Consider the following 26,145-nt stretch of genomic DNA (forward strand, 5'->3'; position numbering starts at 1 on the left):
CTGTATGGTTTAACTATGAAATTCCTAATCTCATATTGTTCACCATCAACTAAAATATTAGCAAAAATAGCTCCTAAATTGGGAGGAATCCAAACATGCATACGATCATGCTAAAAAAGGAGAAATGAAGCTAAGTGAGAGAGTAGAAATGATTATAAAAGAACTTATCACTTTTATATTACAATCACGGAAGCTTACATTCTCATCCGCAACAATTACATTCAAGCCGGCTTGACTTCTTTCATTGGAAGGATAATCACCCAATTTTCTGCAGATTTGAACCTTCATTTTCCAATCCAACTTTTCCATGGGCTGAAGGTCCTTAATTTTTTGATAAATGAAAGAGCTCATTCTTTACTTTCACCTTCAAGATGAAGAAATGGGTTTGTAATAGAGAGAAAGAGGTAATTTAAGCTTCTGACTGGCCAGCTGTTGAGGCTCAGAGGGTGGTTAATTAAAAAATATTATTTTTTTAAAAATAATGTTTGATAAATATTTTATAAGTTACAGGTTAAATTATTCACCGTTGGCTATTTATGGGCTTTGACCCAGGCTCATGATAAATAAAATGTAGTTTGAAATAGAAAGTATAAATTTACAATCCAAGTTAACAAAATTGATGTAATCACAACACCGTAAACAATATAAATTTGAGTTAATTAATTAAAAGGAAATTGTCATATAAATTTGTATACATAAAAACAGAAATTTTTAAAGCCACGTTAGGTTATACAGGCAAGTTATAAAAAATCTCTTTGTACACTACGTTCCTTGTAACATTGGTAGGATTGTCGTTCTTCGAATCAATGAAAATCTTCAAACCCTCAGGTGAAGTCACTCGACTAAGAGCAACGTAGAGTTGGCCATGAGTAAAAACTGGATTCGGCAAGTATAATCCAATAGTTTGAAAAGAATGGCCTTGTGACTTGTTAATAGTCATTGAATAGCAGACTTGGAGAGGCATTTGCTTGCGAATTAATTTGAAAGGCAACTTTATATCGATAGGAGAGAGCTCCATCATAGGAATAAAGTGCTTCATACCAACAAATGCACCGCTTATTACTTGACATTCCACACATTGTTTCAAACAGCGAGTAATCATCATCCGGGTGCCATTACAAAGACCAAGTGTCTGATTTAAGTTGCGCATTAACATAACCACAACACCTTCTTTCAACTTTAGATCATGAGGTGGGAGCCCAGGAATGCTAATAGAGTTCAAATACTCTGGAGGAAACGCAAAACTGAGTTCTGTAGCTGTGCCACCAAAATCCCCGGCTCTATCAACGCTATAATAAGTAAAGAGATCGCCAGGTATTATATCAACAATGACAGAATTAAGATGACCAACCACTTGATTGGTGGGTGTTAATATTGCTCTTTCACTTAAATAATTAGGTGAGCGGTACTGCGATAAAAAATTAGGATAGGTCCATTGGATCATATTCTCAACATAATTCTTAACTTCAGGGTCACAAAAATCAGGTTGAATTTCAATATCATCTTCTTCATAATGCACAACAGGGTCTTGTATGGGTTGGATATGACCATTACCAATTTTCAGTAAACATTCGACAAATTTTTTAATGCTTTCAACCTCAGCTGGATTTTGTGCTTGGTTGAGCCTCATATTTTGATGTAGTAGCAATATCTTGGATTTTAACCACAGACGGGACCGAGTGATAGAGGCAGAAACAACATCGCCACGTGAACCAAGGTTTATTACGGGGAGAATCTGTCAAAAATCACCCCCCAGAACAACTGTAATTCCTCCAAATGGCATACTATATCTTTTAGGATCAACAGATTTCATGATATCTCGTAGAGATCGATCCAAACATTCGAAAGCGTAGCGATGTTGCATCGGAGCTTCGTCCCATATGATGAGAGAGGTATGCTTAATCAGCTCAGCTATGTCTGAATCATGACTAATACCACATGAAGAATAATCATCAAGCACAATAGGTATCTTGAATCGCGAATGTGTTGTTCTTCCACCTGGCATCAGTGTAGCTGCAATGCCAGATGAAGCTACTGGTAAAACAATTAATCCAAGTGACCTTAACTTATAAATTATTGTTTTCCAAACAAACGTCTTCCACAACCACCACTCCCATAAACAAAAAAAACACCTCCTGCGTTGGTTTGAACTGAATGGATTGTTGGGTTCCGAAGGCATAAAACGCAGCGGATAAACGTAAATAAAACAAAAATTTTGAAACCCAAAACAGGATCCATGTATAATTATGGGCAGATTATGGAGATAACGAATCATATCTTTCAAGAGCTTAACTTTCACGATCTCAACGGAGATCCTAGCTATCACGCTTTGTGTCTACCTCTCGGAGAAACACCTCTATGGTATCCACACGAGCACCTTCAAGAACGTCTCACGAACTTGACTACGGAATGGATGTACTAGCCTCCTTCTTGACGATCTGAATTGCCTCTGCCTCTCTTTGCTACTAGGGTTTTTTTATTAAAAACGTACAAGCCTCTTTAACCTATCATTATCTATCTATAATGGCTGATTAAAAAGGCCCATAATAGCAAAGCCCAACCCTAGTAGGTATTGGATTAAATAATAAAAACGAATTTCTATTATTTAATTAATAACTAAGTCATACTTAATTATTATGGGCAAAAACATTCCTTTTAATTCGAATTTATATTATAATTAAGTCTATCACTGTGGGTCTGTCCAGTACCATGTACTCTCACATGTACCTATGTATTGACTTTAGTATCCCCATACTTATAACCAATGAGATGTGGTTATCTTGTCAAACAACATACTAGTCTATCTATGTATTATCATTGTCCTATATAATAATACTCGACTAGGGACCTTTAAGAATATGATATATTATATAATCTCAAGTTCAAGTCATATACTTAAACTATACAATTTGTATCATGATTCTAAGGACATTTATTATGCTAACAAAATATCACAGTAATTAAGGTCATAATAAATACATTTATTGAATGATCAACTGACATAAAGATTATAAAAGAATAATGTATTGCCTCTAGGGAACCTACACTAACAATCTCCCACTTGCACTAGAGTCAATCACCCATATATCTAATACCCATGGAACTAGTGTGACCATCGTGCTTCTGCTGCGATAAGCCTTTGGTCAGTGGGTCTGTAATGTTATCATTTGTGTGCACTTTACATATGTGTATATCACCCCTTTCATTAATCTCTCGAATAAGGTGAAATCTCCTGAGTATATGTTTAGCCCGGGAGTGTGATCTAGGTTCTTTAGCCTGTGCAATGGCTCCATTATTATCGCAGTATAGATCAATGGGATCTGCGATCGATGGAACCACTCCCAAATCAGAAATGAACTTTCGAATCCAAACGGCCTCCTTAGCTGCTTCACAAGCTGCAATGTACTCAGCCTCCATTGTAGAATCAGCTACTGTTTCTTGCTTTGAACTCTTCCAGCTTACAGCACCTCCGTTTAGACAAAATACAAAACCAGACTGTGATACAGTATCATCTCTGTCTGTTTGGAAACTTGCATCGGTGTAATCTTTTACAACGAGTTTCTCTTCTCCTCCATACACCAAGAATGAATCTTTAGTTCTTTTCAGGTACTTAAGAATATTATTAACTGCCGTCCAATGACCTTCACCCGGATTAGACTGGTATCTGATCGTCATGCTCAAAGCATACGAGACATCTGGGCGAGTACATACCATTGCATACATGATAGATCCAATTGCTGAAGCATATGGAACTTTATTCATGTGGTCCTTCTCATCCAATGATTTCGGACACTGGTCCTTAGAGATCGTTATCCCTTGAGACACGGGGACATATCCCCTTTTTGCATTTTGCATTCCAAAACGATGCAAAACCTTATCAATGTATGTGCTCTGACTTAGACCGATCATCCTTCTAGATCTTTCTCTATAGATCCTCATTCCTAGAATGTAGGATGCCTCTCCTAAGTCTTTAATGGAGAAATTACTCCCTAACCAAGTCTTAACAGCCTTTAGAGAAGGTATGTCATTCCCCATTAGTAGTATATCATCAACATATAGTACTATGAATGCCACATAGCTCCCACTAACCTTTTTGTAAACACACGGTTCATCTTCGTTTTGAACAAAGCCATACTCTGTGACTATTTCATCAAAACGGATATTCCATCTCCTAGAGGATTGCTTCAATCCATAAATGGATCGACGCAATTTACATACCTTGCCAGCATTCCTTGGATCGACAAAACCCTCCGGTTGTGTCATGTACACATCCTCTTCAAGGCTTCCATTAAGGAAGGCTGTTTTGACATCCATTTGCCAGATTTCATAATCATGGAATGCTGCAATGGCAAGTAAAATCCTTATAGACTTGACCATAGCCACTGGTGAGAAAGTTTCATCATAATCAATACCATGAATTTGTTTGAAACCTTTTGCAACCAGCCTAGCTTTATAGGTCTGAACATTTCCATCCATGCCCTTTTTCTTCTTAAAAACCCATTTGCACCCTATGGGTTTTACCCCTTCAGGTGGATCAACCAAAGTCCATACATGGTTTTCGTACATGGAATCTATCTCGGATTTTATGGCTTCAAGCCATCTCTTAGAGTCTGGACTGTTTATAGCATCTTGGTATGTGAGAGGCTCATCTTCATCTATGAGCATCAAATCACCACACTGAGTCATGAGAAATCCATATCTCTCTGGCTCATGGCGAAATCTACCAGATCTATGAACAACCTGTGTTTGTTGAGCATTATCATTATTCTGCTCTTGTTCCACTTCAGGTTCAATGCTATTTTGCGGTTCTCGATCTTCATCGAGATCTATAGTTCTCCCACTGTTTCTTTTGGAAACAAAATCTCTTTCCATGAAGACAGCATCTCGAGCAATAAACACTTTCTGCTCAGAAGGACTATAAAAATAATACGCCTTTGTTTCATTAGGGTATCCTACAAAAATGCACTCTTCGGATTTAGGTCTAAGCTTGTCAGATTCTTGACGTTTCACAAACGCCTTACATCCCCAAACTTTCATAAAGTTCATGCCTGACCGTTTCTCCTTCCATATCTCATATGGAGTCTTTTGAACCTTCTTAGTAGGAACACGGTTAAGTGTGAAAGCCGCTGTTTCTAGAGCGTAACCCCAGAAACTAATTGGAAGATCTGCATGACTCATCATCGATCGCACCATATCCAACAAGGTGCGATTTCTCCTCTCTGAAACTCCATTCCATTGAGGTGTTCCTGGCGGAGTGAGTTGTGATACAATACCACACTCTTTCAAATACTCTCTAAATTCGGTGCTTAAGTATTCACCCCCACGATTGGATCGTAAGATCTTAATACTTGCATCTCCGCCAATTTGCTTCTCTACTTCAACCTTGTATTCTTTAAATTTTTCAAAAGAATCGGATTTGTTCTTCATAAGATATACATATCCATATCTACTGAAATCATCAGTAAATGTTATGAAGTAGTAGTAGCCTCCTCTAGCAATTACACGCATTGGGCCACATACATCACTATGTATTAGCTCCAGACGTTTAGTGGCCCTTTGACCCTTACCAGTGAAAGGGGCTTTAGTCATCTTACCAAGCAAACAAGATTCTCATTCTTGGTATGATTCAAAATCAAACTTATCCAAGTATTCATCCTTATGTAATTTGGATATGCGTTTCTCATTTATGTGGCCTAGACGACAATGCCAGAGGTATGTTTGATTTGAGTCATTCATTTTAAGTCATTTGTTTTCTATATTACAGACATGGTTATCTAAATCAAGAACATATAAACCATTAAATAAACGCGCAACACCATAGGTTAAATCATTCAAAGCAAAAGAGCAACTGTTGTTCTTTATTGTAAATGAAAAACCTTTCTTGTCCAAACAAGAAACAGAAATAATGTTTCTGCGAATCGCAGGCACGTAAAAACAGTCTTCTAGTTCTAAAACAAGCCTAGAGGGCATAGATAAATAATAAGTCCCTACAGCTAAAGCAACAACTTTTGCTCCATTGCCTACTCTTAGGTCCACTTCTCTCTTAGCCAAAGTTCTACTTCTCTGCAGGCCCTGCACATTTATACAAATGTGAGAAGCACATCCAGTATCAAATACCCAAGATGTAGAAATAGACAAATTAACTTCTATAACATAAATACCTGATCCAGAAATCTGAACTGCTTTCTTTTTCTTCAGATCCTCCAAGTAAATTGGATAGTTTCTCTTCCAGTGACCATCTTTCTTACAATAGTGACATTCACCCTTGGCCACACCACCTTTAGGCTTTAAAGCCTGTTTGGGACCTGACTTTGGCATGGGTGTAGAATCAGATCCAATTTTCTTCTTACCCTTCCATTTGCCCTTCCCTTTGGCCTTACCTTTATTTCCCACCATCAGTATGGGAGCAGGTTCAGCTGTCTTCATGTTGGTCTCATATGTTCTCAACATATGCAACAATTCAGTAGGTGTTTTGTCAAATTCATTCATATTGTAGTTCACAACAAACTGAGTGAATTTGTTGTTCAAAGAATTCATGATTAGGTAAATACCAGTTTCCGGACCAATCGGGAAACCCAAAGTTTCAAGGTACTCAATGTAACCAATCATCTTCAGAACATGTGGGCCAACTGGTTCACTCGCCCCTTGTTTGCAATTAAAAAGTGACTTACTCGTGTTGAACCTTTCTTGACGAGTTTGGCTTGCAAACATGCTTTGTAAGTGCTCATTGATAGTATATGCATCCATATGCACATGTTGTCTTTGAAGCTCAGCACTCATAGTTGCCAACATAAGACATGCAACATCATTTGCATCATTCTCATCCCTTGTGCGTGCTGCTCGTTCATCAGTAGTAGCACCCTCAGGAAGGGGGCCTGGAGGAGGAATATCAATGACATGAAGCTTGCGCTCCTGCCTGAGGACAATCCTCAAATTCCTCTGCCAGTCTAGGAAGTTGTTTCCTCCTGTCAGCTTGTCCTTCTCAAGGACTGAACGTACGGACAGTGTGTTTGTGTTGTTTGCCATTACTCAGTATCTACAATAATAAAAGCGCAAAATAAACATTAGATTGTCTGAGTTAAAATTTTATGTTCATATGATTATGATATATTCATAATATATCTCCCACTATTTTTTATCAAATTAATAGCCCTAACTATTAATTCGGAAAGTATATCCCATAAATCTTTCTAGTGAGCCAAGATCCATATTTTGTCATGTTCTAAGTCAGCCACTGGTATCCTTAAAACATAATTATTTAGGTAGACAATAGTTGTCAATTATATCATATATAATTCTTGGATAATTTGGTGAACAACAATTGATTTTATCTATCTAATAGATTTTTAACCAAACTCTATGCTTCTAAGTTCATAATAGTTGAATATAACCGTTTATATTCACCTTATTATGATGACTCAGTTAAGTTAGACCCAATGATACAACGTCCGAATATAACCGTTTATATTCGTCGCATTTCACCATGATAGATAGGAGTCCCCTGCCACTGACAGCCCTTCCCCTTATCGATCTAGGATTTAATGAGTGTTCATTCATTGGAAAGCATCTGATTAAAACTTAATATTTTTACTTAGGGATTTTTAATTTAGAACGATCATGATCCCATCATAAAGAGATTCCCAATTTTTCCTTGAATAAAATACTTCAAATCAATACTCGTCAATGGTTTGATTTCCAGGTAGTGGAGGAGTCACATCGGTCTCGCTTAAAACCCACAGCCTTACAAGTTCTATGAACCCGTTGTTGACAAAATCGCCCCATGTCAGAAATAAAGAAAATTCGTATTTTATTCCGTGTTTCATAAACACGAGAATCTCATGATCGTTTGTTAATTTTAAATCTTGAGTCGTTACAGATTTATCTTGTTTAAAGGCATGGCATGGGGGGTGATGTATCTAATACATACATGCATCATTAATCTAATTAAAACATGCATTTTCTACTCTACACATACTATTTATACATCATATGAAAAGTGCGTAAAGTAAACGTGCAATAGTTATGGCCCAATCCTATGTGATCTTTTCAGGCTAATGAAAAGATCAAGGTCAGTTTATGGTGTAAAAATAACTATTACATATGTCTTCTCTATTGCTTTCATTGTCTCCTTGGCCTCCATAGGATGCCTCATCTTTCCCTTGTCCTTCTTGGATGTTACATTAAGAATTATACTAATGAACTTACAAAAGAACTCGAGTTACATTCGAGATAAAACAACTACAAATAGAAAACGACATGCAAGCCGTATTTATTACAAACCAAAAGAATAAACCATTACAACTAAGGTCTTAAGGCCATAACTATGCACCATGCTCAAGTAACCATTAAAGAACATGATAGATCATATAAAGATGACATACTATTTATCACTTATCATGATCCAATCAAGAATAATAAATAAACCCTAAGCACGCGGATCGACCTCCGCGGTGAGGTCGCTGGGGGGGTTCGGGGGGCAGCGAGCCCCCCGATGGCGGAAATTTTTGCAAAATCAAGTATCAGAATACTAGCAAAACATGTATCAGAATACTATTCCAGAAGCATGTATCAGTATACACACGATCCATATCCCAGTTACCAAAAACATGTATCAGTATACATATTTTAAGAGATCGCATACATATGAGTTATGGCAGATCTTAAATATACTAGTATCATCATATAGATCATTAACAGATTCATCATATCATTCATATAACATAACTGTTATCATGGCAGACTCATATAACATAACTGTTATCATGGCAGACTCATCACACATGCATACTTGTAAAAATACAGTAAACACGTAACCAAATCAGCCCCTTATACACGTAGCTCTGATGCCATTGTTGGGTTCCGAAGGCATAAAACGCAGCGGATAAACGTAAATAAAATAAAAATTTCGAAACCCAAAACAGGATCCATGTATAATTATGGGCAGATTATGGAGATAACGAATCATATCTTTCAAGAGCTTAACTTTCACGAACTCAACGGAGATCCTAGCTATCACGCTTTGTGTCTACCTCTCGGAGAAACACCTCTATGGTATCCACACGAGCACCTTCAAGAACGTCTCACGAACTTGACTACGGAATGGATGTACTAGCCTCCTTCTTGACGATCTGAATTGCCTCTGCCTCTCTTTACTGCTAGGGTTTTTTTCTTAAAAACGTACAAGCCTCTTTAACCTATCATTATCTATTTATAATGGCTGATTAAAAAGGCCCATAATAGCGAAACCCAACCCTAGTAGGTATTGGATTAAATAATAAAAACGAATTTCTATTATTTAATTAATAACTAAGTCATACTTAATTATTATGGGCAAAAACATTCCTTTTAATTCGAATTTATATTATCTCAATTAAGTCTTACTTAATTATAATAAAATTCAAATAATCATCAATTAATTTAAATCTATAATTTAAATTAACTATTCCATTAAGTGCTCTATTTGTGCGACCCTATAGGCTATTATTTAATTGACAATAATTTTATTCTCTAATAAAATTATAAACAATGAGCGGTATCTAGTAATATATCATTGTTACCCAATTAAACAATAATTAAATCGTGATTAGATAAAACCTTTCATGATTAATATTTTTCGTGTAATATAATCCCTTTAACCATACATATTATAGATTAAACTCGAGGCATGTATTTAGTCATCCTCTTCAACATTTAATCCGGGTTTACTTGATCCATGAGTAGATTATCGAGACAAATCATTATTTGAGCATGGCCATGCTTTTATAATCTCACTCAATCAAGAGGCCAATAATATCTCTCATAATTATAGGAGGGTTAAATCCTTTATCTATCATTCATATTTCTCATACGACTCATGATATACCCAATGTCCACTTTTATCATCACCCGATCAAAAGTAACTTTTAATGTAGTCAAAGTATATTAATCCTCGTATAGAAATATAATGATTTCAAGTCAAAGGATCGTTACACCATTATCACTGTGAGTCTTTCTTATGACTTTATTAAACATGAAGAATCTCACTGTGGGTCTGTCCAGTACCATGTACTCTCACATGTACCTATGTATTGACTTTAGTATCCCCATACTTATAACCAATGAGATGTGGTTATCTTGTCAAACAACATACTAGTCTATTTATGTATTATTATTGTCCTATATAATAATACTCGACTAGGGACCTTTAAGAATATGATATATTATATAATCTCAAGTTCAAGTCATGTACTTAAACTATACAATTTGTATCATGATTCTAAGGACATTTATTATGCTAACAAAATATCGCAGTAATTAAGGTCATAATAAATACATTTATTGAATGATCAACTGACATAAAGATTATAAAAGAATAATGTATTGCCTCTAGGGCACCTACACTAACATGGACAACATCTTTGAAAATTTGAAGTTGCTCAGTGTTGCAGTGCTGGAAAAGATTCTTAAAATTGGAATCCATCTCATCAAGGTTATAACTCGTCTCTTCAATCACCAAATTATTTTTCCCAGACTGTAAATATGTAGATGGAGGTTGTGGCAGTTGCCTGAATTGTTTCAATGACTTGCTTACGGACTTAAGCAACTTATCAATCTCTGCAAAATTTACAAAAAAAAAACTTATATTAAATGTAGGTACAACCAAATTAAATGTAGGTACAACCAAATAAATCTATGTAAGGAATGCATTGCATTTTCAAATGGCATAAGGCCCACATTACCTGCAAGAGCAAAAAATTGGAGTTGCTTGTCTGAATACACATTGTTGGGATCAATTGCTAACTCATTCCTTTTAAGCAAAATGTCATCAATCATGTGTTTCCAGTGGTCATCCCAAAGTTTCCTCATGTCGGTTACTTGACAATTGACAATAATGTGTACAAATAGTTGCCGAATCTGCGCAGGAAAGCTACTTACGACACACTCTTTCATAACAACATGCCATTCATTATCATCGTCTAGCAATCCTAAACTCTTGCAAGCATCCTTAAAGGTTGAATAATGAACACCATTCACAGTTTGCAAAGACCTGAAAGAAGTACAACCACAAATGTTTGAAAGCAGCAAACGCAGGTACCATAATTCCCCACTACTGTGATGCGTATAGAGTAGGCGTCCAATTTGTTTGCCTTTTTTCCTAACACACCATTTCCCGTCAGTTTCGTTCCACACATAATACTGGGGAATTTGGTCATATGTATATTTCCTCGCATTAACATCACTTTCATTGAGCAGAAAAAATGCCTCCAACTGACTATGTTTGTATTGCTCGCGACGAACTACTTTTTCAAGTGATTCACTCTCAGTAAAAGTACAACTCCTCTCTCCTGGAAAATGGAACGACAAACGAAGCACAAAAATAGAGCGATAATGTATAGGATAACCAAAAATACGATAGGCTGCCTCTGATGCACAAATATACCTACCATCAAAATATGCATTAATTTCGTCAACTACTTTATCATTTCCATCATCCAGACCTCCATTACTGGTAGAAATTTCAATTGTGGCACGATCATGACCCTTAAGGCAGTATTTGAAAAGATATTTTAAGCTACGTGCATGACAACATATCTCTACTTTCATGTGACATTGATATTTGACCAAAAGATCCCTATTGTATGGAACCACAGACTGATTGTCAAGTTCACATTTACCTTTCATGACAGTAATGTCGGTATTACGACGTCGGTAAATTGGAAAACCGGATTGATCAAAATATGTTTGGTTGCAATACCTACAAATGTATATGTAAGTTTCAGAAAACAGACAATTCGATGACAATATCTTGTTCATAAGTTAGAAATTTAAAGAACTCTTACTTTTTAGGAAAATGCTTTGTACACCGGCAACTGCTAATACATGGAGATTTGGGATTTTGGAGACCACAAGGATCATGAATCATCAATGATTTTACCGCATCATAACCAACTGGATCTGTCAGAGGATCAGGTATCTCAACACTCACAAATTTGTCAACGTTAGAGGCAAGATTCATCTTCGACTCCCTATCAAGCCATATTAACATATGAACATGAGGTAGTCCTCGCTTCTGAAATTCCACAACGTACATAACTACACCATAAAAAATAATCAAAGAAATTAATTTATTAGTTTAGGTCGTTTAATTACATTCACATAAAAAACTTGAAATAGATAAGAAGTTTTTACCACCAATGCACGTCCCAAAATAGTTCTTCTTCTTTATGTCATCTAACAATTGTTCGAGCTTGAGATGAAAAACACGGGCAATAATATCCGGAGAATCTCGGGGAGAGCAACCATGAAGTAATTTCATCATTTCCAGGATTTCGTCCCATAGTGGGTTACATGTCATTGTGAGAAATACATCAGGGTGTCCTACAACACGACATACGACAAGAGCATCTTGAAAGTTCTGCTGCATATATCTTTTAGAGCCCAGAAAATTAGCAGGTAATATAAAACCTTTACCCACATTCGTTGTATCATTTACACCGTTAACCATTTTCTTAGCAAGTGAATTATACATATCACTTCTAAGATTTGTTTGATGTGTACGCAACCACCACAATCTAGCTTGTTCAACATATGAAAATGCATCAACAACGTATTGTTGATAAATACGTCCTGCTAGACGAATGTGAAGACCTACATAATTTAAAGATTCAAATATCAGTTAACATTTTCAATTAGAAATTTTGAGAATGAAATTGTTCTGCACATAAAATAAAATTGTTAAAAAAAACCTTTAATTTGATTTTCAAATCTCTTATCGGTTGTTCTTTGAAGCGGTCCCTGGCATAACGAAATTTTTTAACCAATTGGTTACTCTCATCCAACATTTGAACCAGGCCTTCAACAATTTCTGAGTCAACCAATTCCCCACTGTCTACTTTCACCCATTTTATTCGATTGTCCACTTCGTGCTCAGTATCATACACATACAACTGACATAATTTGGGATCATCACCTTCATTAGGGATGAGGGTTCCAAAAATATGGTGGTTCTGTCCATTTAGACGATAAACACAAGGCGCCCTACCACAATTAATCGTGTGATCAACTTTGCCTCCCATGGAAGTAAAAGCAAACATGGCATTATAAAGACGAATGTATCTCATAAAATGATTTTTCTTCTTCGGATCAGTATAAAGATGCATCAGATATGACGGGATGGTTGGTGTGCGTGGAAGTTTTATCTGACCATCCAAACAACAAAAACTGAACTTCGGAACACCTTTCTTAACATTTTTATTGGTCCTCTCCTCCTTCCACATGACAACCTTACATTTACGACAAAATTCGGTCGGAGACCCTAACGATACATAACCCTCAGGCACTGTAAACAAAAAAAAGGAAGTCATTAACATGTAAGATACATGAAAGAGTCATCAATTTCGGGAACAATACCTGAACGTGCTGCTTCCCGACCATTTTCCAGGATTTCTTCTTCAACACAAGCAGTGTCGTGATCTGTAAAAAAAGATCTCAGCTTATTATTCATGTATAAAGTATATATCATTTTCTATATTTCAGTTTCATTACCATCATCATGGAAGAAATCAAAATAATCTCCTTCGAACTCGGCTATGGTTGAATGCTCTGCAAATATATACAAAACTATCAGAAGGTACCTGATACTTAAAATTAGGATTTTTTTTCTCTTTCTTTGGCAAATAAGGTACCTGCAGATTCGTAGTCAATATCACAAATATTTTCTTGAAATAATGCCATATACGGGACTGCTCTAACAGACGAATCAATCCTTCTACTTAAATTAGAAGAATTCACTGAAAAAGCTCATTTCGAACAACCGCCTTTCCGAATTCGTTGGGATTGTAAGTTACATGAAGCTAAAAATTTAATTGAGCAGCATGACATGTGATGTTAGTAGCCTTATATTCAACCAAATGACAAAGCACAATACAACTACTTCATTGGTAAAATAGTGAATTCTAACTTAATTACCTTGATGATCATTAACAGGTTTCTGCTTATCTGAAAATCGGGATAAAGGTTCTGTATATGCAGTAGGTGTCACCAATGGACTCTCAAACTGTCTGCACTCTTTTGTTGATGACTTAACAAAGGTACTGTCGTCACCTTATGATACAATGGTAGGTAAAGGTTTACATATGCAAAGCATAATTCATTATTTAAATTGAAGAAATTTATCTTGAAAAATTGAAACGAATTCACACAGTGCATCATGGTCATTGGAAAAATAGCTTAAGTGAAGTGTAGATACCTTGTGGTTGAACAACAATCCTGGTTGTATTTGAAATATCTGATAAAGGTTCTCCGAGGTTACATGGAGAAGCTGTGACAGAAGGATAAGAAGGGCTCCGAATATTGTTGTTGGAACCACTATTGGAGCAGGGAGTCCCATAGAAAACACCGAAACTTAATTCAGATTTATTAAAAATATTAGAAAATGTTTTTTAATAGCAAAAGATTTTTGTAAAATTTATCCATGACAAAAGGTTACAATGTTCTTTGTGATTGCTGAAGTGTGTTACAGGAGACGGTGTAGCATCTACAATTTAAGAAACATTTCACTCGGTGATTTCTATTATAAACAATTGGAAAATCACAAGTTCAATAATAATTTGCGACAAAAATTAGCGTGTTACCGTAACTTTTTGGGCAAACCAAATCAACCTTCCTAAACTTCCGGGTGTGAGTACCTAATTGAAGTCCACAATATCAAATCTAATACATACAACAAATGATAAAGTTAATTAGCACTAAGCTGAAAGAAAACATACAAACATCCGTGCGGAAAGATGTGAAATTGTCCAGTTTCAAGTGAGAGTATGTGGCCTGGAAAATGAAATCAGAGTGTAAGAAACTCTTTCATGTGATAGTATGTGGTCTGCAAAATGGAACTCAAATACATCACAAGTAATTAAAAACCTCTTTCATTCTCGAACAGCTGAAGGGATGAATAAAGTACCAAAAGTAGAGGACGAATATGCTTGTACAACGCCTGAAGAGATAGATGAATAAAACACCAAAACCAGAGGAGGAAAAAATGAAATCTGAAAGGGGATTTGAATTTTGAATTCAGATTTGAATTGGTCCAACTTTCTATGTTTTGTTTGGATTCTTTTGGTTATGGGAAGTAAAGGTTGTGACAGTACACTTTAGCTTGTACTTTTGGCAAGAAAGCATACTTTCCTTTTTCAATTGCAAATAGTATATGCTACTACTGTTCAAATCACGTGTGAGTGGTGCAAGTTGGTAATAAAAAACTTGATAATAATATTTGAAAATATGGGGTAGATAGTGTAAAAAACCACATGTTTTGTGAATTCAGGATTTATAATATAGTAGATATAAAGAAAGATATAATGAAAAGATAACACGCGAAAGATAAATTTTATAGTCTCACAAAACTTCCATAATATAATTTGGGAAATACTTTTTGCATAACTCTTTTTTTTTTTTTACTTTCAGAACAAAACAAAAAGAGGTTAAAAAAACAAAACTACATTAAACTCATGGATGCACATGAACAGATTTGAAAGACCGAATAATATTTCCCTAAAATTTGTGTATAATATTTCACATCCTTTTTCTTTATGGCTGAAATTTCCAAACTGTTTATGTTTATATGCTTTTCCCTAAAAAAAATAAATACAATTAAGGAGCTTGACTGTATCTTGTTGCACAGCAGAACCCCACAAGAACGGAGGTCAGGCTGCTTTAGTCGTCAGAAAATTTGAAAAATAATCAAATAACGGGCGGAGAAAACCCTAAAAAAGAAAGAAGAAGCGGAGGCTGGCAAGTAAGCGTATCAACACTTTTCTTTGTCGAAGAAAAAATATCTATACAAGCAATAAGGAAACGTTTTTGTTGACGAGATTCATACAAAATGACCCAAAAATCACGTCCAGACTCTAAGGTAAGTGAGTAGTACATTGTATACCATTAGTAACTCTCTCTCTCTCTCTCTCTCTCTGATTGGAATCTGAAAATGACAGCAGCACAAGAGCCTTTGCTTAACGGGGAACTTGTACGGCGGCGGCGGCGGCCGTGGAGATATGGCCATGATTATTAATGTCCCAAAACAAGAGTTGGAGCTTGCTGACCTCAAGTACCACCATGCTTCCACCCACACCCTTCCTTTGCAATTAGGACCCCCTATCAAAGTAACTCACCTAATTACTAATTACTATCTTTATTCTATAATTTCAATAATATTAATGCTTATAATTCCTTGTGTTTTAGCAATTTCTGAGGACTAGAGAAGTAGGTGAGTTTCTCAGTGGTGCTCTGGCAGGAGCCATGACCAAAGCTGTTCTCGCGCCTCTCGAAACCATTAGGTCCGCCCCTTTCACTTTTATTCACATGTATTTCAATTTTGTATTTCTACACGAAATACATGTATTATGACTGACATTATCAGCTGATATTTCGTGTTAGTATAGTTGGGTAGGTGGTGGTGTTGTATGTATACACCAGATAATTAAAATAAATCATTTCATTTCAGTTGTCTGCTGCTTCTTTTTAGATTTAGCTTAACATCACCATTAATCGTTTCTGCTTCTTTATTAGCAAGGATGCTCTCGCCTTTGTGTTTGATCTAAGTTCTTAACAAGCTGCTTGAAATCAATTCTCATATTTCTGTTATCTTGCTTCAGTTTGTGATTTTTTTTATGCATCAATTTCTGTTTGTTGACCTAATTTTCTGTTTGTTCTTCAATTTCTCCTTCATTTGTTTTCTTCAATTCTTTCTAGTGCTTGGAAAGCTAAGAAACAACTTCAAGGAGTACTTGTAAAGCTGAATACGAAGGCATCAATCATACTACTAGTCTACAAGTGCAATTATTTAATTAAAAGATTTATTATTAGATTCGAAGATTCCTGTTTCTTGGCTTATTGAAATTATTTTTGACAACCTTGCTGCAAAATGCTCGAGTAAAAGAATCATGCATTTCAAAAAAGAACAAAACAATAGAGGGATGATTGGTATTTCATCGGGGATTACGTGGATCTAAATTTTAATCAAAAGGTCATGTCAAGACTCTTTCACACTTAGCTGATCTTCTTGCCAAGTCTGTTCCTCCTGCATTACACAGTTTTTTATCTTCCAAGCTTGGCATTCTTATTCAAGCTCCAAGTCCAGTTTGACAAAAGGCTTCTGTATTTTTTTAGTTTATTTTTCATTTTACATAGTTAAATGTAGTGCTCAGTCTGATTTGGCATTATGAGTTGTCATTATATGGGTTGTGTAAATTAATGAGAATGAAGCATTTTTTTTTCTCCCTTTTCATCATTTTTAGATAAACTTAACATCACCATTTATGCTAGTTTTCTCACACCTGTCTCACAATATTGATTTCCACCAATCAATTCAGCCTTATAATTGAATGCACTGCTCTTCTATGATATAACAGCTGGTATTATTTTCTCACTATTTGTTATCAGTACACCGGAATGTCTGTATGCCTAATATATCAGATATTCTGGTTGAGATATTGTCTATTTGTAAATATAGACTAGCAAGATCAGTAAAAAAATCCAGTGGCTTAATATTTTTTTGTTAAATTTGTGAAATTAGCGCTCCTGGGCTATTGGGACTTGCAACCAAGCTCTACTACGCACTTCATATTAGCTCAATTTCTCAGTTCCTGATGTTTCTTTTGTTTCTTCCTACTCAACCATCCATTATAAACTTATTTTACTATCCAGTTTTTATCTATTTAGTGCAATCTTGTTGTTTTTGTGTTTTTCACTGTTTTTTAAGTATCTTCATTTAAAGAAAAAGATCTGGAAGGAAAACAATGATTGAACCAATTAGTGATATTGCTATTTATAGCGACTCAAGATGACAGTGACCAGTAGGTTGTATATAGGGTACTGGGAGAAAAACAGTAAAATATCAGGCTAGACGGAATATCGAATATGTATTCATAAGTAGAAAATCACTGTCTGCAGTAGTTCATGATGTTGTAAATAAGGTAGTCATCGATTTTCATTTCGCTATTTACTTAGAAATGTCAAGCTATCAAGAATAATATAGGGAACCTCAGTTTGTAATGATTAGTGAAACAGATATACATAATCTAATGTATTGTTAGTAATTAGTCCATTTTTTTCTAAAATTAAGCATTGCACCTTATTCTTAAATCAGATTATGTTGGATTATGTAGGACAAGAATGATTGTTGGTGTGGGCTCCAGACATATTTTTGGTAGTTTCCTTGAGGTCATCGAACATCAGGGTTGGCGAGGATTATGGGCCGGTAATGCAGTTAACATGCTGCGCATAGTTCCTACACAGGCTATCGAACTTGCAACTTTTGAATATGTCAAGCGGGCAATGACTTCAGTACAAGAGAATAGGAAACATTCTGATGGACCAAATGTACAGATTGGTCACGTTAGTCTGAATATCTCTCTCTCTTGGTTATCTCCTATTGCTTTGGCTGGTGCAGCTGCTGGAGTAGTTAGCACGCTTGTCTGCCATCCGCTCGAAGTCCTAAAGGTATATTTATCTGTCTGGTGCAGTTTGTTGGAGTCTGAAGTATTCCTGGAAAATCTTTTTAAAATGTATTTTCAATTTTTGAGCATCACGGAAGCCTCTACTCTTTTACACACTTGCTCTTGCTTTGCTATAGGACTTGTGTATTGGGTTTAACTATATATCGGAGCAAATTGTAATCTTGATTAATAATTTATAACATTTATCTCTCTACCACAGGACCGCTTAACTATAAGTCCCGATGCTTACCCGTGCTTGAGCCTTGCAATTGGCAAGATTTACAATAGTGGTGGAATTGGCGGCTTTTATGCTGGTTTATCACCTACATTAATTGGTATGCTCCCATATAGTACTTGCTACTATTTTATGTACGAAACATTGAAGCAATCATATTGCCGAGGTCAAAAGAAACATTCTTTAAGCCGTGCAGAGATGCTGCTACTCGGTGCTCTATCAGGTGGGAATTCAGTCTTTATTAATATCACAATAATATGTTGATGATTATTTGAAACATGTACCTTTATTTTTATCTATATTAACATATGTTGTTGACATGATTCGATCCATGAACCTCGTGAAGTAGTATAGCTCAATCAACCAACAATTAAATATACTCAATTTTGCTTATAATAGTATAGTTTAGATAGATAAATAGATATATAGGGTCATGTTTCGCTGAGAACCCCAATTAGGGTGAAATTTCAGATCTAATCGTAGCCACTTATTTACAAACCTTATCCTCGTCTCCCACCACCAATTAAGGTTATCAATATCTTAGTATTCCACCACCATCTTTCTACTCCAATCACCGACCGCTGTTTCCGGCCACCACCGCCTATGGAGTCCAACAATTAATCATCAACGCCATAACTAGAATCACTATAGTTTTACAAAAATCACCATAATGAAATCAACACCGCCATCACAAGCACCCACTGATCGCCACAACCGACCACCATCTTTAAGATCACCATGTGGTCACCACCATCAGTACACCGACATATCACCGTCAAACTCAAGAAAAAAAAATCATGATGTCACAAAAAATAAATAAAACCATAAGAATTTAAACTACCACAACCAGTACCATCCACTAATCGCCTATATAAGGAGAATCACCAAATCATCAAAATTCAGCATAAATAATAAAAACTTGATACAAACTCACCAAAAATAAAACAAAAACTACCAAGGTTCCAGACATAAATCCATAAAAACATAAATGTAACACCAATCATTACCAAATCCAAAAATTCATATCCGTATTCGTATCTGAATCCGGAAAATATTTAAAGAATAATATTTGAATCCGGATCCGACGGAAACTATCTGGATACGTATAATATCCGGATCCGAATCCGATTTTCAATCAGATTTTTAAATTTTTTTTTTAAATGAAAAAAATTGAAAAAAATTAGTAAAAATTAAAAATTCATTTTTAAAAATTAAAATAAGAGTTAAAGTGATTTAATCATATTTTAATTTTTTTAAAAATTAATTTTATTTATCTTTTAAATATAATTGTTATCTTTAAATTGATAAACTTAGGTGATTTTTTTATATATGTCTATAAAATTTGTATAAACATAATATTTAACATATATATACACACAAACACACACTATAAATTTAATATAATAAATTTTAAATTATGTAAATATTTATATATATATATTTGGATTCGGATACAGATAATATCATCTTTGTTTCGGATACGAATGTGATTTTTTCGGACGAATATCGGATTTTTCGAATTTTTTTGACAGCTCTAGATACCGGTGATGTTGCCAGAGTTTGGTGGCTGGGGGATGTGGCCGAAAGTGATAATTAGTTTTGAAGGTGGATTAAATTTCATGGGGTAGATTTATTGTGGGTATAAAAATGAAGGGATGAGATCGGATCTTAGTTTTCACAATAATGTGGTTCTCATTTAGCAAGAGCCTCTCATTTAGCAAGAACCTGTATATACATATATTTGAGCAGCATAACAGGATCTGTAAATCAACTTTTGCACTAATACAAAGTAACTTCATTAACAAGATTTTAACCTTAGGATTTCCCACCATTCTGTTGGCACACATTTTTCCTGTTGAACAGATAACAGTAATAAGCTTGTGCTTTGTCTGGAGGGTTGTTTGTCAATTGGATCATGCTAAAAGTTACTATATAAAAGTGCTTCCTTTTTAAAGTTGTCTGAGTTATCCTTCCTTCTGTTTTTGGCGGACCAGGTTTCACAGCTAGCACCATCAGTTTTCCTTTGGAGGTAGCCAGAAAACGATTGATGGTAGGAACTCTGCAGGGTCGATGCCCACCCAACATGGCAGCTGCACTTTCTGAAATCGTTAAGAATGAGGGAATACTAGGACTTTATAGAGGGTGGGGTGCCAGTTGTATGAAAGTTATGCCATCCTCAGGAATCACTTGGATGTTTTATGAAGCATGGAAAGATATTCTGCTTGCTGGGAGACATTCCCAATGATGATTAATTTGAAGTTGAGTGTTCGGATGTGCGGAGCTTAGTGTCAAAACTCGCAACTTCACAGGAAGCCTGAGTTACATTGATCCTTAAATTTGGTGCTAAATTTGCCAACAAAATTTTCTTAGCTAAAGGAACTGGAAAAATGAACGGTGGAATTGCGACGGAACTTGGGTAAAGTTTGCTTAGCATGCATCTATTAGTACGCACTTTGTGCACCCCATATGTTTTGGATTTTGATATACGTTTATCTACCGTAAAATTTTGGGTTGAATATACATAAGGTGCAAGCCTTTATGGATGCCGTGTATTTCGGTAAACATTTTTACCCTTAATTTTATGTACATGTAGAATTTTGCTACATTATCGTCAGTTTTAGAATTTAGAAAATAAATTAAGTTGTCCCATATTGGCAAGGTTTAGAATATAAAATGCTTTGTTTGATATCGTGCAATCATTACTTGTTCGTGTATCATCATCAGCAAACAAAATAAATCTGACTGGTGTATATTTACTTTGAAATTTGCAATAACAATCTACGATTTAAGTATATGCACGGATGCTGTTGCAGTTATTGTGCCGTCAGTGAATTGGATCCTACATTCTTGAGACAGTCAACTACTTCTCTAATGGTAGGTCTTTTAAAAGGATTTCTATTTACACACATGCAGGCCATATCAAGCACCTGAAGCATCTCTTCTTCAAAGCCCTTGTCTCTGAGGACAGGATCAAAGATTTCTTCTTGTTTATCTTCACTTCTCAGTTGTTGCACCCACACTACTAATTCCCTCGACATCTTTGGTTTGAATATTTCAACAGGCCTTTTCCCAGTGAGCAATTCAAGCATCACAACACCAAAACTGTACATGTCGCCTCTCAAGGTAGCTATCCATGCTTGGCCATACTCGGGGGGAATATAGCCCAGGGTACCTACCAGCTCTGTGGTTACATGAGTATGATATGGAAGAATCAATCTTGACAATCCAAAATCTGCCACATGAGCTTCAAACTTATCATCAAGAAGGATATTACTGGACTTTATGTCACGATGCACAATATGCGGTTCACAGATCAAGTGCATATAAGCCAGCCCGCAACTTGCCCCTCGTGCAATCTGCAGTCGCGTAGGCCAATCCAGTTGAGATGCTCCATCAGTCTTCTCATGCAACCAGTAATCCAGACTCCCATTTTTCATATAGGAATATATAAGTAACCTAAAACCCTCATGTACACAATAACCTTGCAAAGAAACCAAATTTTTGTGCTGAGCTGTGGATAGCGCTTCTACTTCTGCTTTGAATTCCCTCTCCATCAAACCCATATCTCCAGAAAGTTTTTTAACGGCTAGATTGGTACCATTAACTAAAGTTGCTTTATATACCAAACCAAAACCTCCACAGCCAACAATGTTGGCTTGGCTGAAATTGTCGGTGGCCTTCAAAATCTCAGATATTGTAAGATCTTTGATCTCATTTGTAATATTTGGAAACAGAATTACAAGGCTGGTATCCTTCCCAAATTCAGTACATATCACTGAATGAGAATTGAAGGATACTGTGTCCATATCAATCTTATCAGGCTCACTTCGAGGCAGGACTTTCCTTTTCGACAATATCCATAATGCTATAACAGTGAGAGTGATACCAATGCCAAAACAAATTCCAAGGATAAGCCCAACAATGAGTTTCTTATTTGGTCTTCTATGCACAGAAGAATGTGTAGGTTTTGAGCTGCTAGTACAGTTCCGTGGAGTCATTGGACCACACAACCCTATATTCCCTTCATAGCTGGAATTGGTAAAGGTATCAAACTGCCCTCCTGTTGGTACTGGACCATGAAGACTGTTGTTTGCAACACTGAAAGAAGACAAGAAATTAAGCTGTCTAAGTGATGCAGGAATTTCACCGGTAAGATTGTTTCCAGAAAGGTCCAGCTTCTCTAACTTGGTAAGATTAGATAGTTGGTTAGGAATAGTGCCGCTAAATTTGTTGCAACTGAGATCAAGGACCTGTATATATTTTAATTGGCCTATTTCAATTGGAATATTTCCGCTGAAGCTGTTGTTTTTGAGGTATATTGCTGGTGGGAGGCTGGCAAGCTGGTTGTATTGATTATCAGCTGCTACATAAATGGGCAACTCTAAGTTACTACCATCTAGCTGGTCTGCACCTTCTCTTGACGTCAGTGCTGGCAGTTGAATTAACTGTTTTGGAAAATCTCCCGATAGCAGGTTATCAGACAAGTCCAAGTAAAACAGGTAAGACATATTTGCAAACCAACCCGGAACTGAGCCCTTTATTCTATTATAAGAAAGGTCGAGAACCTGTAGTTTCCTCAGGTTACCCAACCATTTGGGAATGCTTCCGGTGAAGTTACAACCACCCATACTAAGAACCTGGAGGTTTTGAAATCCATCAGAGTCTATTGTTTCTACAGCCTCTGGTATTGCCTCTTTAAAGAAATTCATTGAGAAAATGATAATACGAAGGTTCTTACAGCCCATCAAGATCTTAATTGCCCCTGTGATATTGGTTAGGCTGTTGTTGGAAATCGAGAGGAACGTTAGGGAAGGTAATGTGCGGATTTCAGGCGAGATCTGTCCTTGTATTCGATTAACTCCTAGTCGAATTGCAATTAGCGACTTGCACATGTAAAGGCTTGGTGGCAAATTTCCAGAGAGATTGTTGTTCCCAAGGTCAATAATGCTAAGCTGAAGGAGCTTGGAGAAATCAAGGGAGGACAGGTCACCGGTTAAGAAGTTGACACGTAAAGTCAGCATCCGGAGACTTGTGCAATTCATCAGAGATGACGGCAGAGTCCCATTTAGAGTGTTGATGTGAAGGTGTAACTGTTCCAATGATGAGAGATTTCCAATATTCCGAGGGATAATTCCTGTCAATTGGTTGGCATAGAGAGATAGGATCCTGAGGTTACTAAGTTTAGTAATGCCCTCTTCAATGGATCCACTCAGCTTATTGCCAGCAAGAAAAATCTCCCGCAGTGTCAAAGCGCTGTATATGACACGAGGAAGCTGTCCTGAAAGATTATTGAAACCTGCTCTTAAAGCTTCCAGTTTAGGACAATCCCCGAGCATGGGAATCTCGCCATGAAAGTCATTGTAGGAGAAATCAAGGCGCGAGAGAGAGGGTGAATATGTGCAGATTGACGAAGGAATAGAACCAGCAAAAATGTTGTTACTTACATTGAAAGTTTCCAATTGGAGAGCTTGAGAAAGAAATGAAGAGGGGACAGTCCCGTTGAAGTGGTTGTTGGATAGATCAAGTGTTTTGACAGTAACAGGCAGGCCCCCGGGTACTGGTAGTTGTCCGAAAAGGCGGTTGGAGCTCAAGTCAATGACCTGAATTTGAGTCAAGGACGTGAAAAAAGTAGGAGGTAGAGGGCCGGAAAGAAAGTTGTTGGAGAGATTGAGGTGAACAAGAGAAGTGAGATTAGCTATGGAGGGATGGATGATTCCTCGGAGGTGGTTGGACGGAAGTAATAAACGAGTAACACGACCATTATGATCGCAAGTGATCCCTTCCCAGACGCAGCAATCTTGCGTAGAAGAAGTAGACCAGTTGAAGAAAGAGATTGCTTGGGAGAAGACGAGGAGAGAGCTTTGATCCACCTTATTGCAAACAGCAGCATGGCAATAAGAACCCAGAAAGAAGAGGATTAAGAAGAATCTATAGCAGCAGCAGCAAGCAGAAGAATGAATTGACAGCATGGCTGCTGCTGTTATTTTTAGTTGTGGGGTCTGATTGGATAGACTAAACACCTGATCGATTGTTGTTGTGGTGCTTGGCAAATGAGTCTGTTTATTGGGTAGGAGCTGCTGTATCTATAAATTTACAAGATTCTTGGATCATTAGTAAGTTGCACAAACCAAACCAACTAAAGGATGAAGAAGACAGTTAACTAGCCCGTAAGGGTCGGCTCAGTTGGTTAAACAGAGATAACTATCCTCTTGATCACGGGTTTAAATCTCATTATAATTATGTCTCCTGAGTTCGCTTGAATTTCACGGGAGAAGAATTTATGATTATGTCTGTAGCTTAAATGCGATTTACAAAGACTGCCTTTTATAATTATTATTATTATTAATATTTATTATAAATATTGTTTTGGAGTATCATCAAAGAATGAGTTTGTGCGGCAGACTTTTAAGTCTCCACCCATTAGCATTAGCAGAGCAGAAGACTGGGGATAGATGGACAGTAGCGGGGGTGGGGATGTTGACAATTTTTATTTATTTATTTATTTATTTATTTCATTATTCTTTTTTTTTATTATTATAAAAAAAAAAGAAACGTTTACTTTCGGGCGGCTGAGCTAGGTGCAGTAAACAAGCTGGTAGACTTTGTATGGTTGGAATATTTAAAGGGAAGAAATGGGAATATATTATTATTACGATGAAAAAGAAAGATAAATATGAGGAGGATGATGATGATGTTATTTTTTATATACTTGTTGTATGCTAGGAGGGGGGAGCATGGAGAGAAAGCGTGTGATGTACGGGAATAAATCATAACTTTGTAGATTTAAAAACACAAGTGCTTACAAGTTTATCTTCTTAGGTTCTAAATTCGATTCTCGCTCATCCCGAGATTTGGTAGAACATATATTTAATTATAAGATATATAAACTAAATTAGTAAAAAAAAGGCAAGTGAAAGACAAAACAAATGGAGAACCTCTCTTCGTGGTTTCCTAATCACCCCCACTTAATTTATTATTATTATTATTATTATATATATATATCCTTTTGTCTATCTCTGCTACTGGGTTGTTTTATTATTATTATTTCCTTGGGTAAGCATTACCTGCTTCCCCACAACTTGACTCATTATTTTAGCTTTCCCTTTACTTTTTTTATCTGAAACCCAAATTACAAGCGACTTGGACCCAGTCCAATAGGCGGTACTCAAGGTAAACTAGGATAACTGAGTTGAGCCGATTCAATTACCGTTAAGCTCGGCTCGAATTCGATTTCGATCTTGATCAATTTTTTAATTTCAAGTTTGAACTCGGTTTGTAAAAAATTTCGTAGGCTCGAATTTCGTTCAAAATCTCGAATTAATTTCAAAAAATATTAATAAAAATATAAAATATGATCGACTCGGTTTGAGTTCGATTCGATAAAAAATATAATATATAAAAATCTTAAATATTTATAAAAAAATTAAAATAACAGAAACTCGA

The 26,145-nt window shown here is 36.2% G+C and overlaps 3 protein-coding genes across 4 annotated transcripts; 1 reads left to right on the forward strand and 2 right to left on the reverse strand.

Annotated features, from left to right (window-relative positions):
- Window positions 1-1,738: 1,738 nt before the first annotated feature.
- On the reverse strand, window positions 1,739-12,334 carry LOC141718223 (uncharacterized). Its single transcript, XM_074520603.1, has 6 exons — window positions 12,169-12,334; window positions 11,820-12,072; window positions 11,144-11,734; window positions 10,719-11,026; window positions 10,364-10,593; window positions 1,739-2,065 (listed from the first exon to the last, which is right to left on the reverse strand). Exons 1-6 carry the CDS (start codon window positions 12,332-12,334, stop codon window positions 1,739-1,741), a joined length of 1,875 nt encoding a protein of 624 aa, XP_074376704.1.
- A 3,278-nt stretch (window positions 12,335-15,612) lies between these two features.
- Window positions 15,613-25,061, forward strand: LOC141717572 (putative mitochondrial adenine nucleotide transporter BTL1). 2 transcript variants are annotated; one of them, XM_074519707.1, is made up of 6 exons: window positions 15,613-15,886; window positions 15,966-16,133; window positions 16,213-16,307; window positions 18,138-18,471; window positions 18,688-18,925; window positions 20,697-25,061. In XM_074519707.1, exons 1-6 carry the CDS (start codon window positions 15,857-15,859, stop codon window positions 20,945-20,947), a joined length of 1,116 nt encoding a protein of 371 aa, XP_074375808.1. In that variant the 5' UTR covers window positions 15,613-15,856; the 3' UTR covers window positions 20,948-25,061. The 2 variants fall into 2 exon arrangements, with proteins under 2 accessions (XP_074375808.1, XP_074375809.1); XM_074519708.1 differs by having other exon boundaries at window positions 15,614-15,886; window positions 15,969-16,133.
- On the reverse strand, window positions 21,516-24,671 carry LOC141717571 (tyrosine-sulfated glycopeptide receptor 1). Its single transcript, XM_074519706.1, has one exon. The coding sequence runs from the start codon at window positions 24,669-24,671 to the stop codon at window positions 21,516-21,518; it is 3,156 nt and encodes a 1,051-aa protein (XP_074375807.1).
- Window positions 25,062-26,145: the final 1,084 nt, after the last annotated feature.

Source organism: Apium graveolens, chromosome 4, assembly GCF_009905375.1.
Source record: "Apium graveolens cultivar Ventura chromosome 4, ASM990537v1, whole genome shotgun sequence".
Classification (NCBI taxonomy): domain Eukaryota; kingdom Viridiplantae; phylum Streptophyta; class Magnoliopsida; order Apiales; family Apiaceae; genus Apium; species Apium graveolens.

Excerpts from the sequence above, each read along its gene's own strand:
- LOC141718223 (XM_074520603.1), bottom strand. The coding sequence starts at position 12,334 with ATGACATGTAACCCACTATGGGACGAAATCCTGGAAATGATGAAATTA. Across the intron at positions 11,027-11,143 it reads AACGAAACTGACGGGAAATG|GTCTTTGCAAACTGTGAATG; the intron begins GTGTGTTAGGAA and ends TACTTCTTTCAG. Across the intron at positions 10,594-10,718 it reads CCAATTTTTTGCTCTTGCAG|AGATTGATAAGTTGCTTAAG; the intron begins GTAATGTGGGCC and ends TAAATTTTGCAG.
- LOC141717572 (XM_074519707.1), top strand. The coding sequence starts at position 15,857 with ATGACCCAAAAATCACGTCCAGACTCTAAG. Across the intron at positions 15,887-15,965 it reads AATCACGTCCAGACTCTAAG|CAGCACAAGAGCCTTTGCTT; the intron begins GTAAGTGAGTAG and ends TGAAAATGACAG. Across the intron at positions 16,308-18,137 it reads GCGCCTCTCGAAACCATTAG|GACAAGAATGATTGTTGGTG; the intron begins GTCCGCCCCTTT and ends TGGATTATGTAG.
- LOC141717571 (XM_074519706.1), bottom strand. The coding sequence starts at position 24,671 with ATGCTGTCAATTCATTCTTCTGCTTGCTGCTGCTGCTATAGATTCTTC.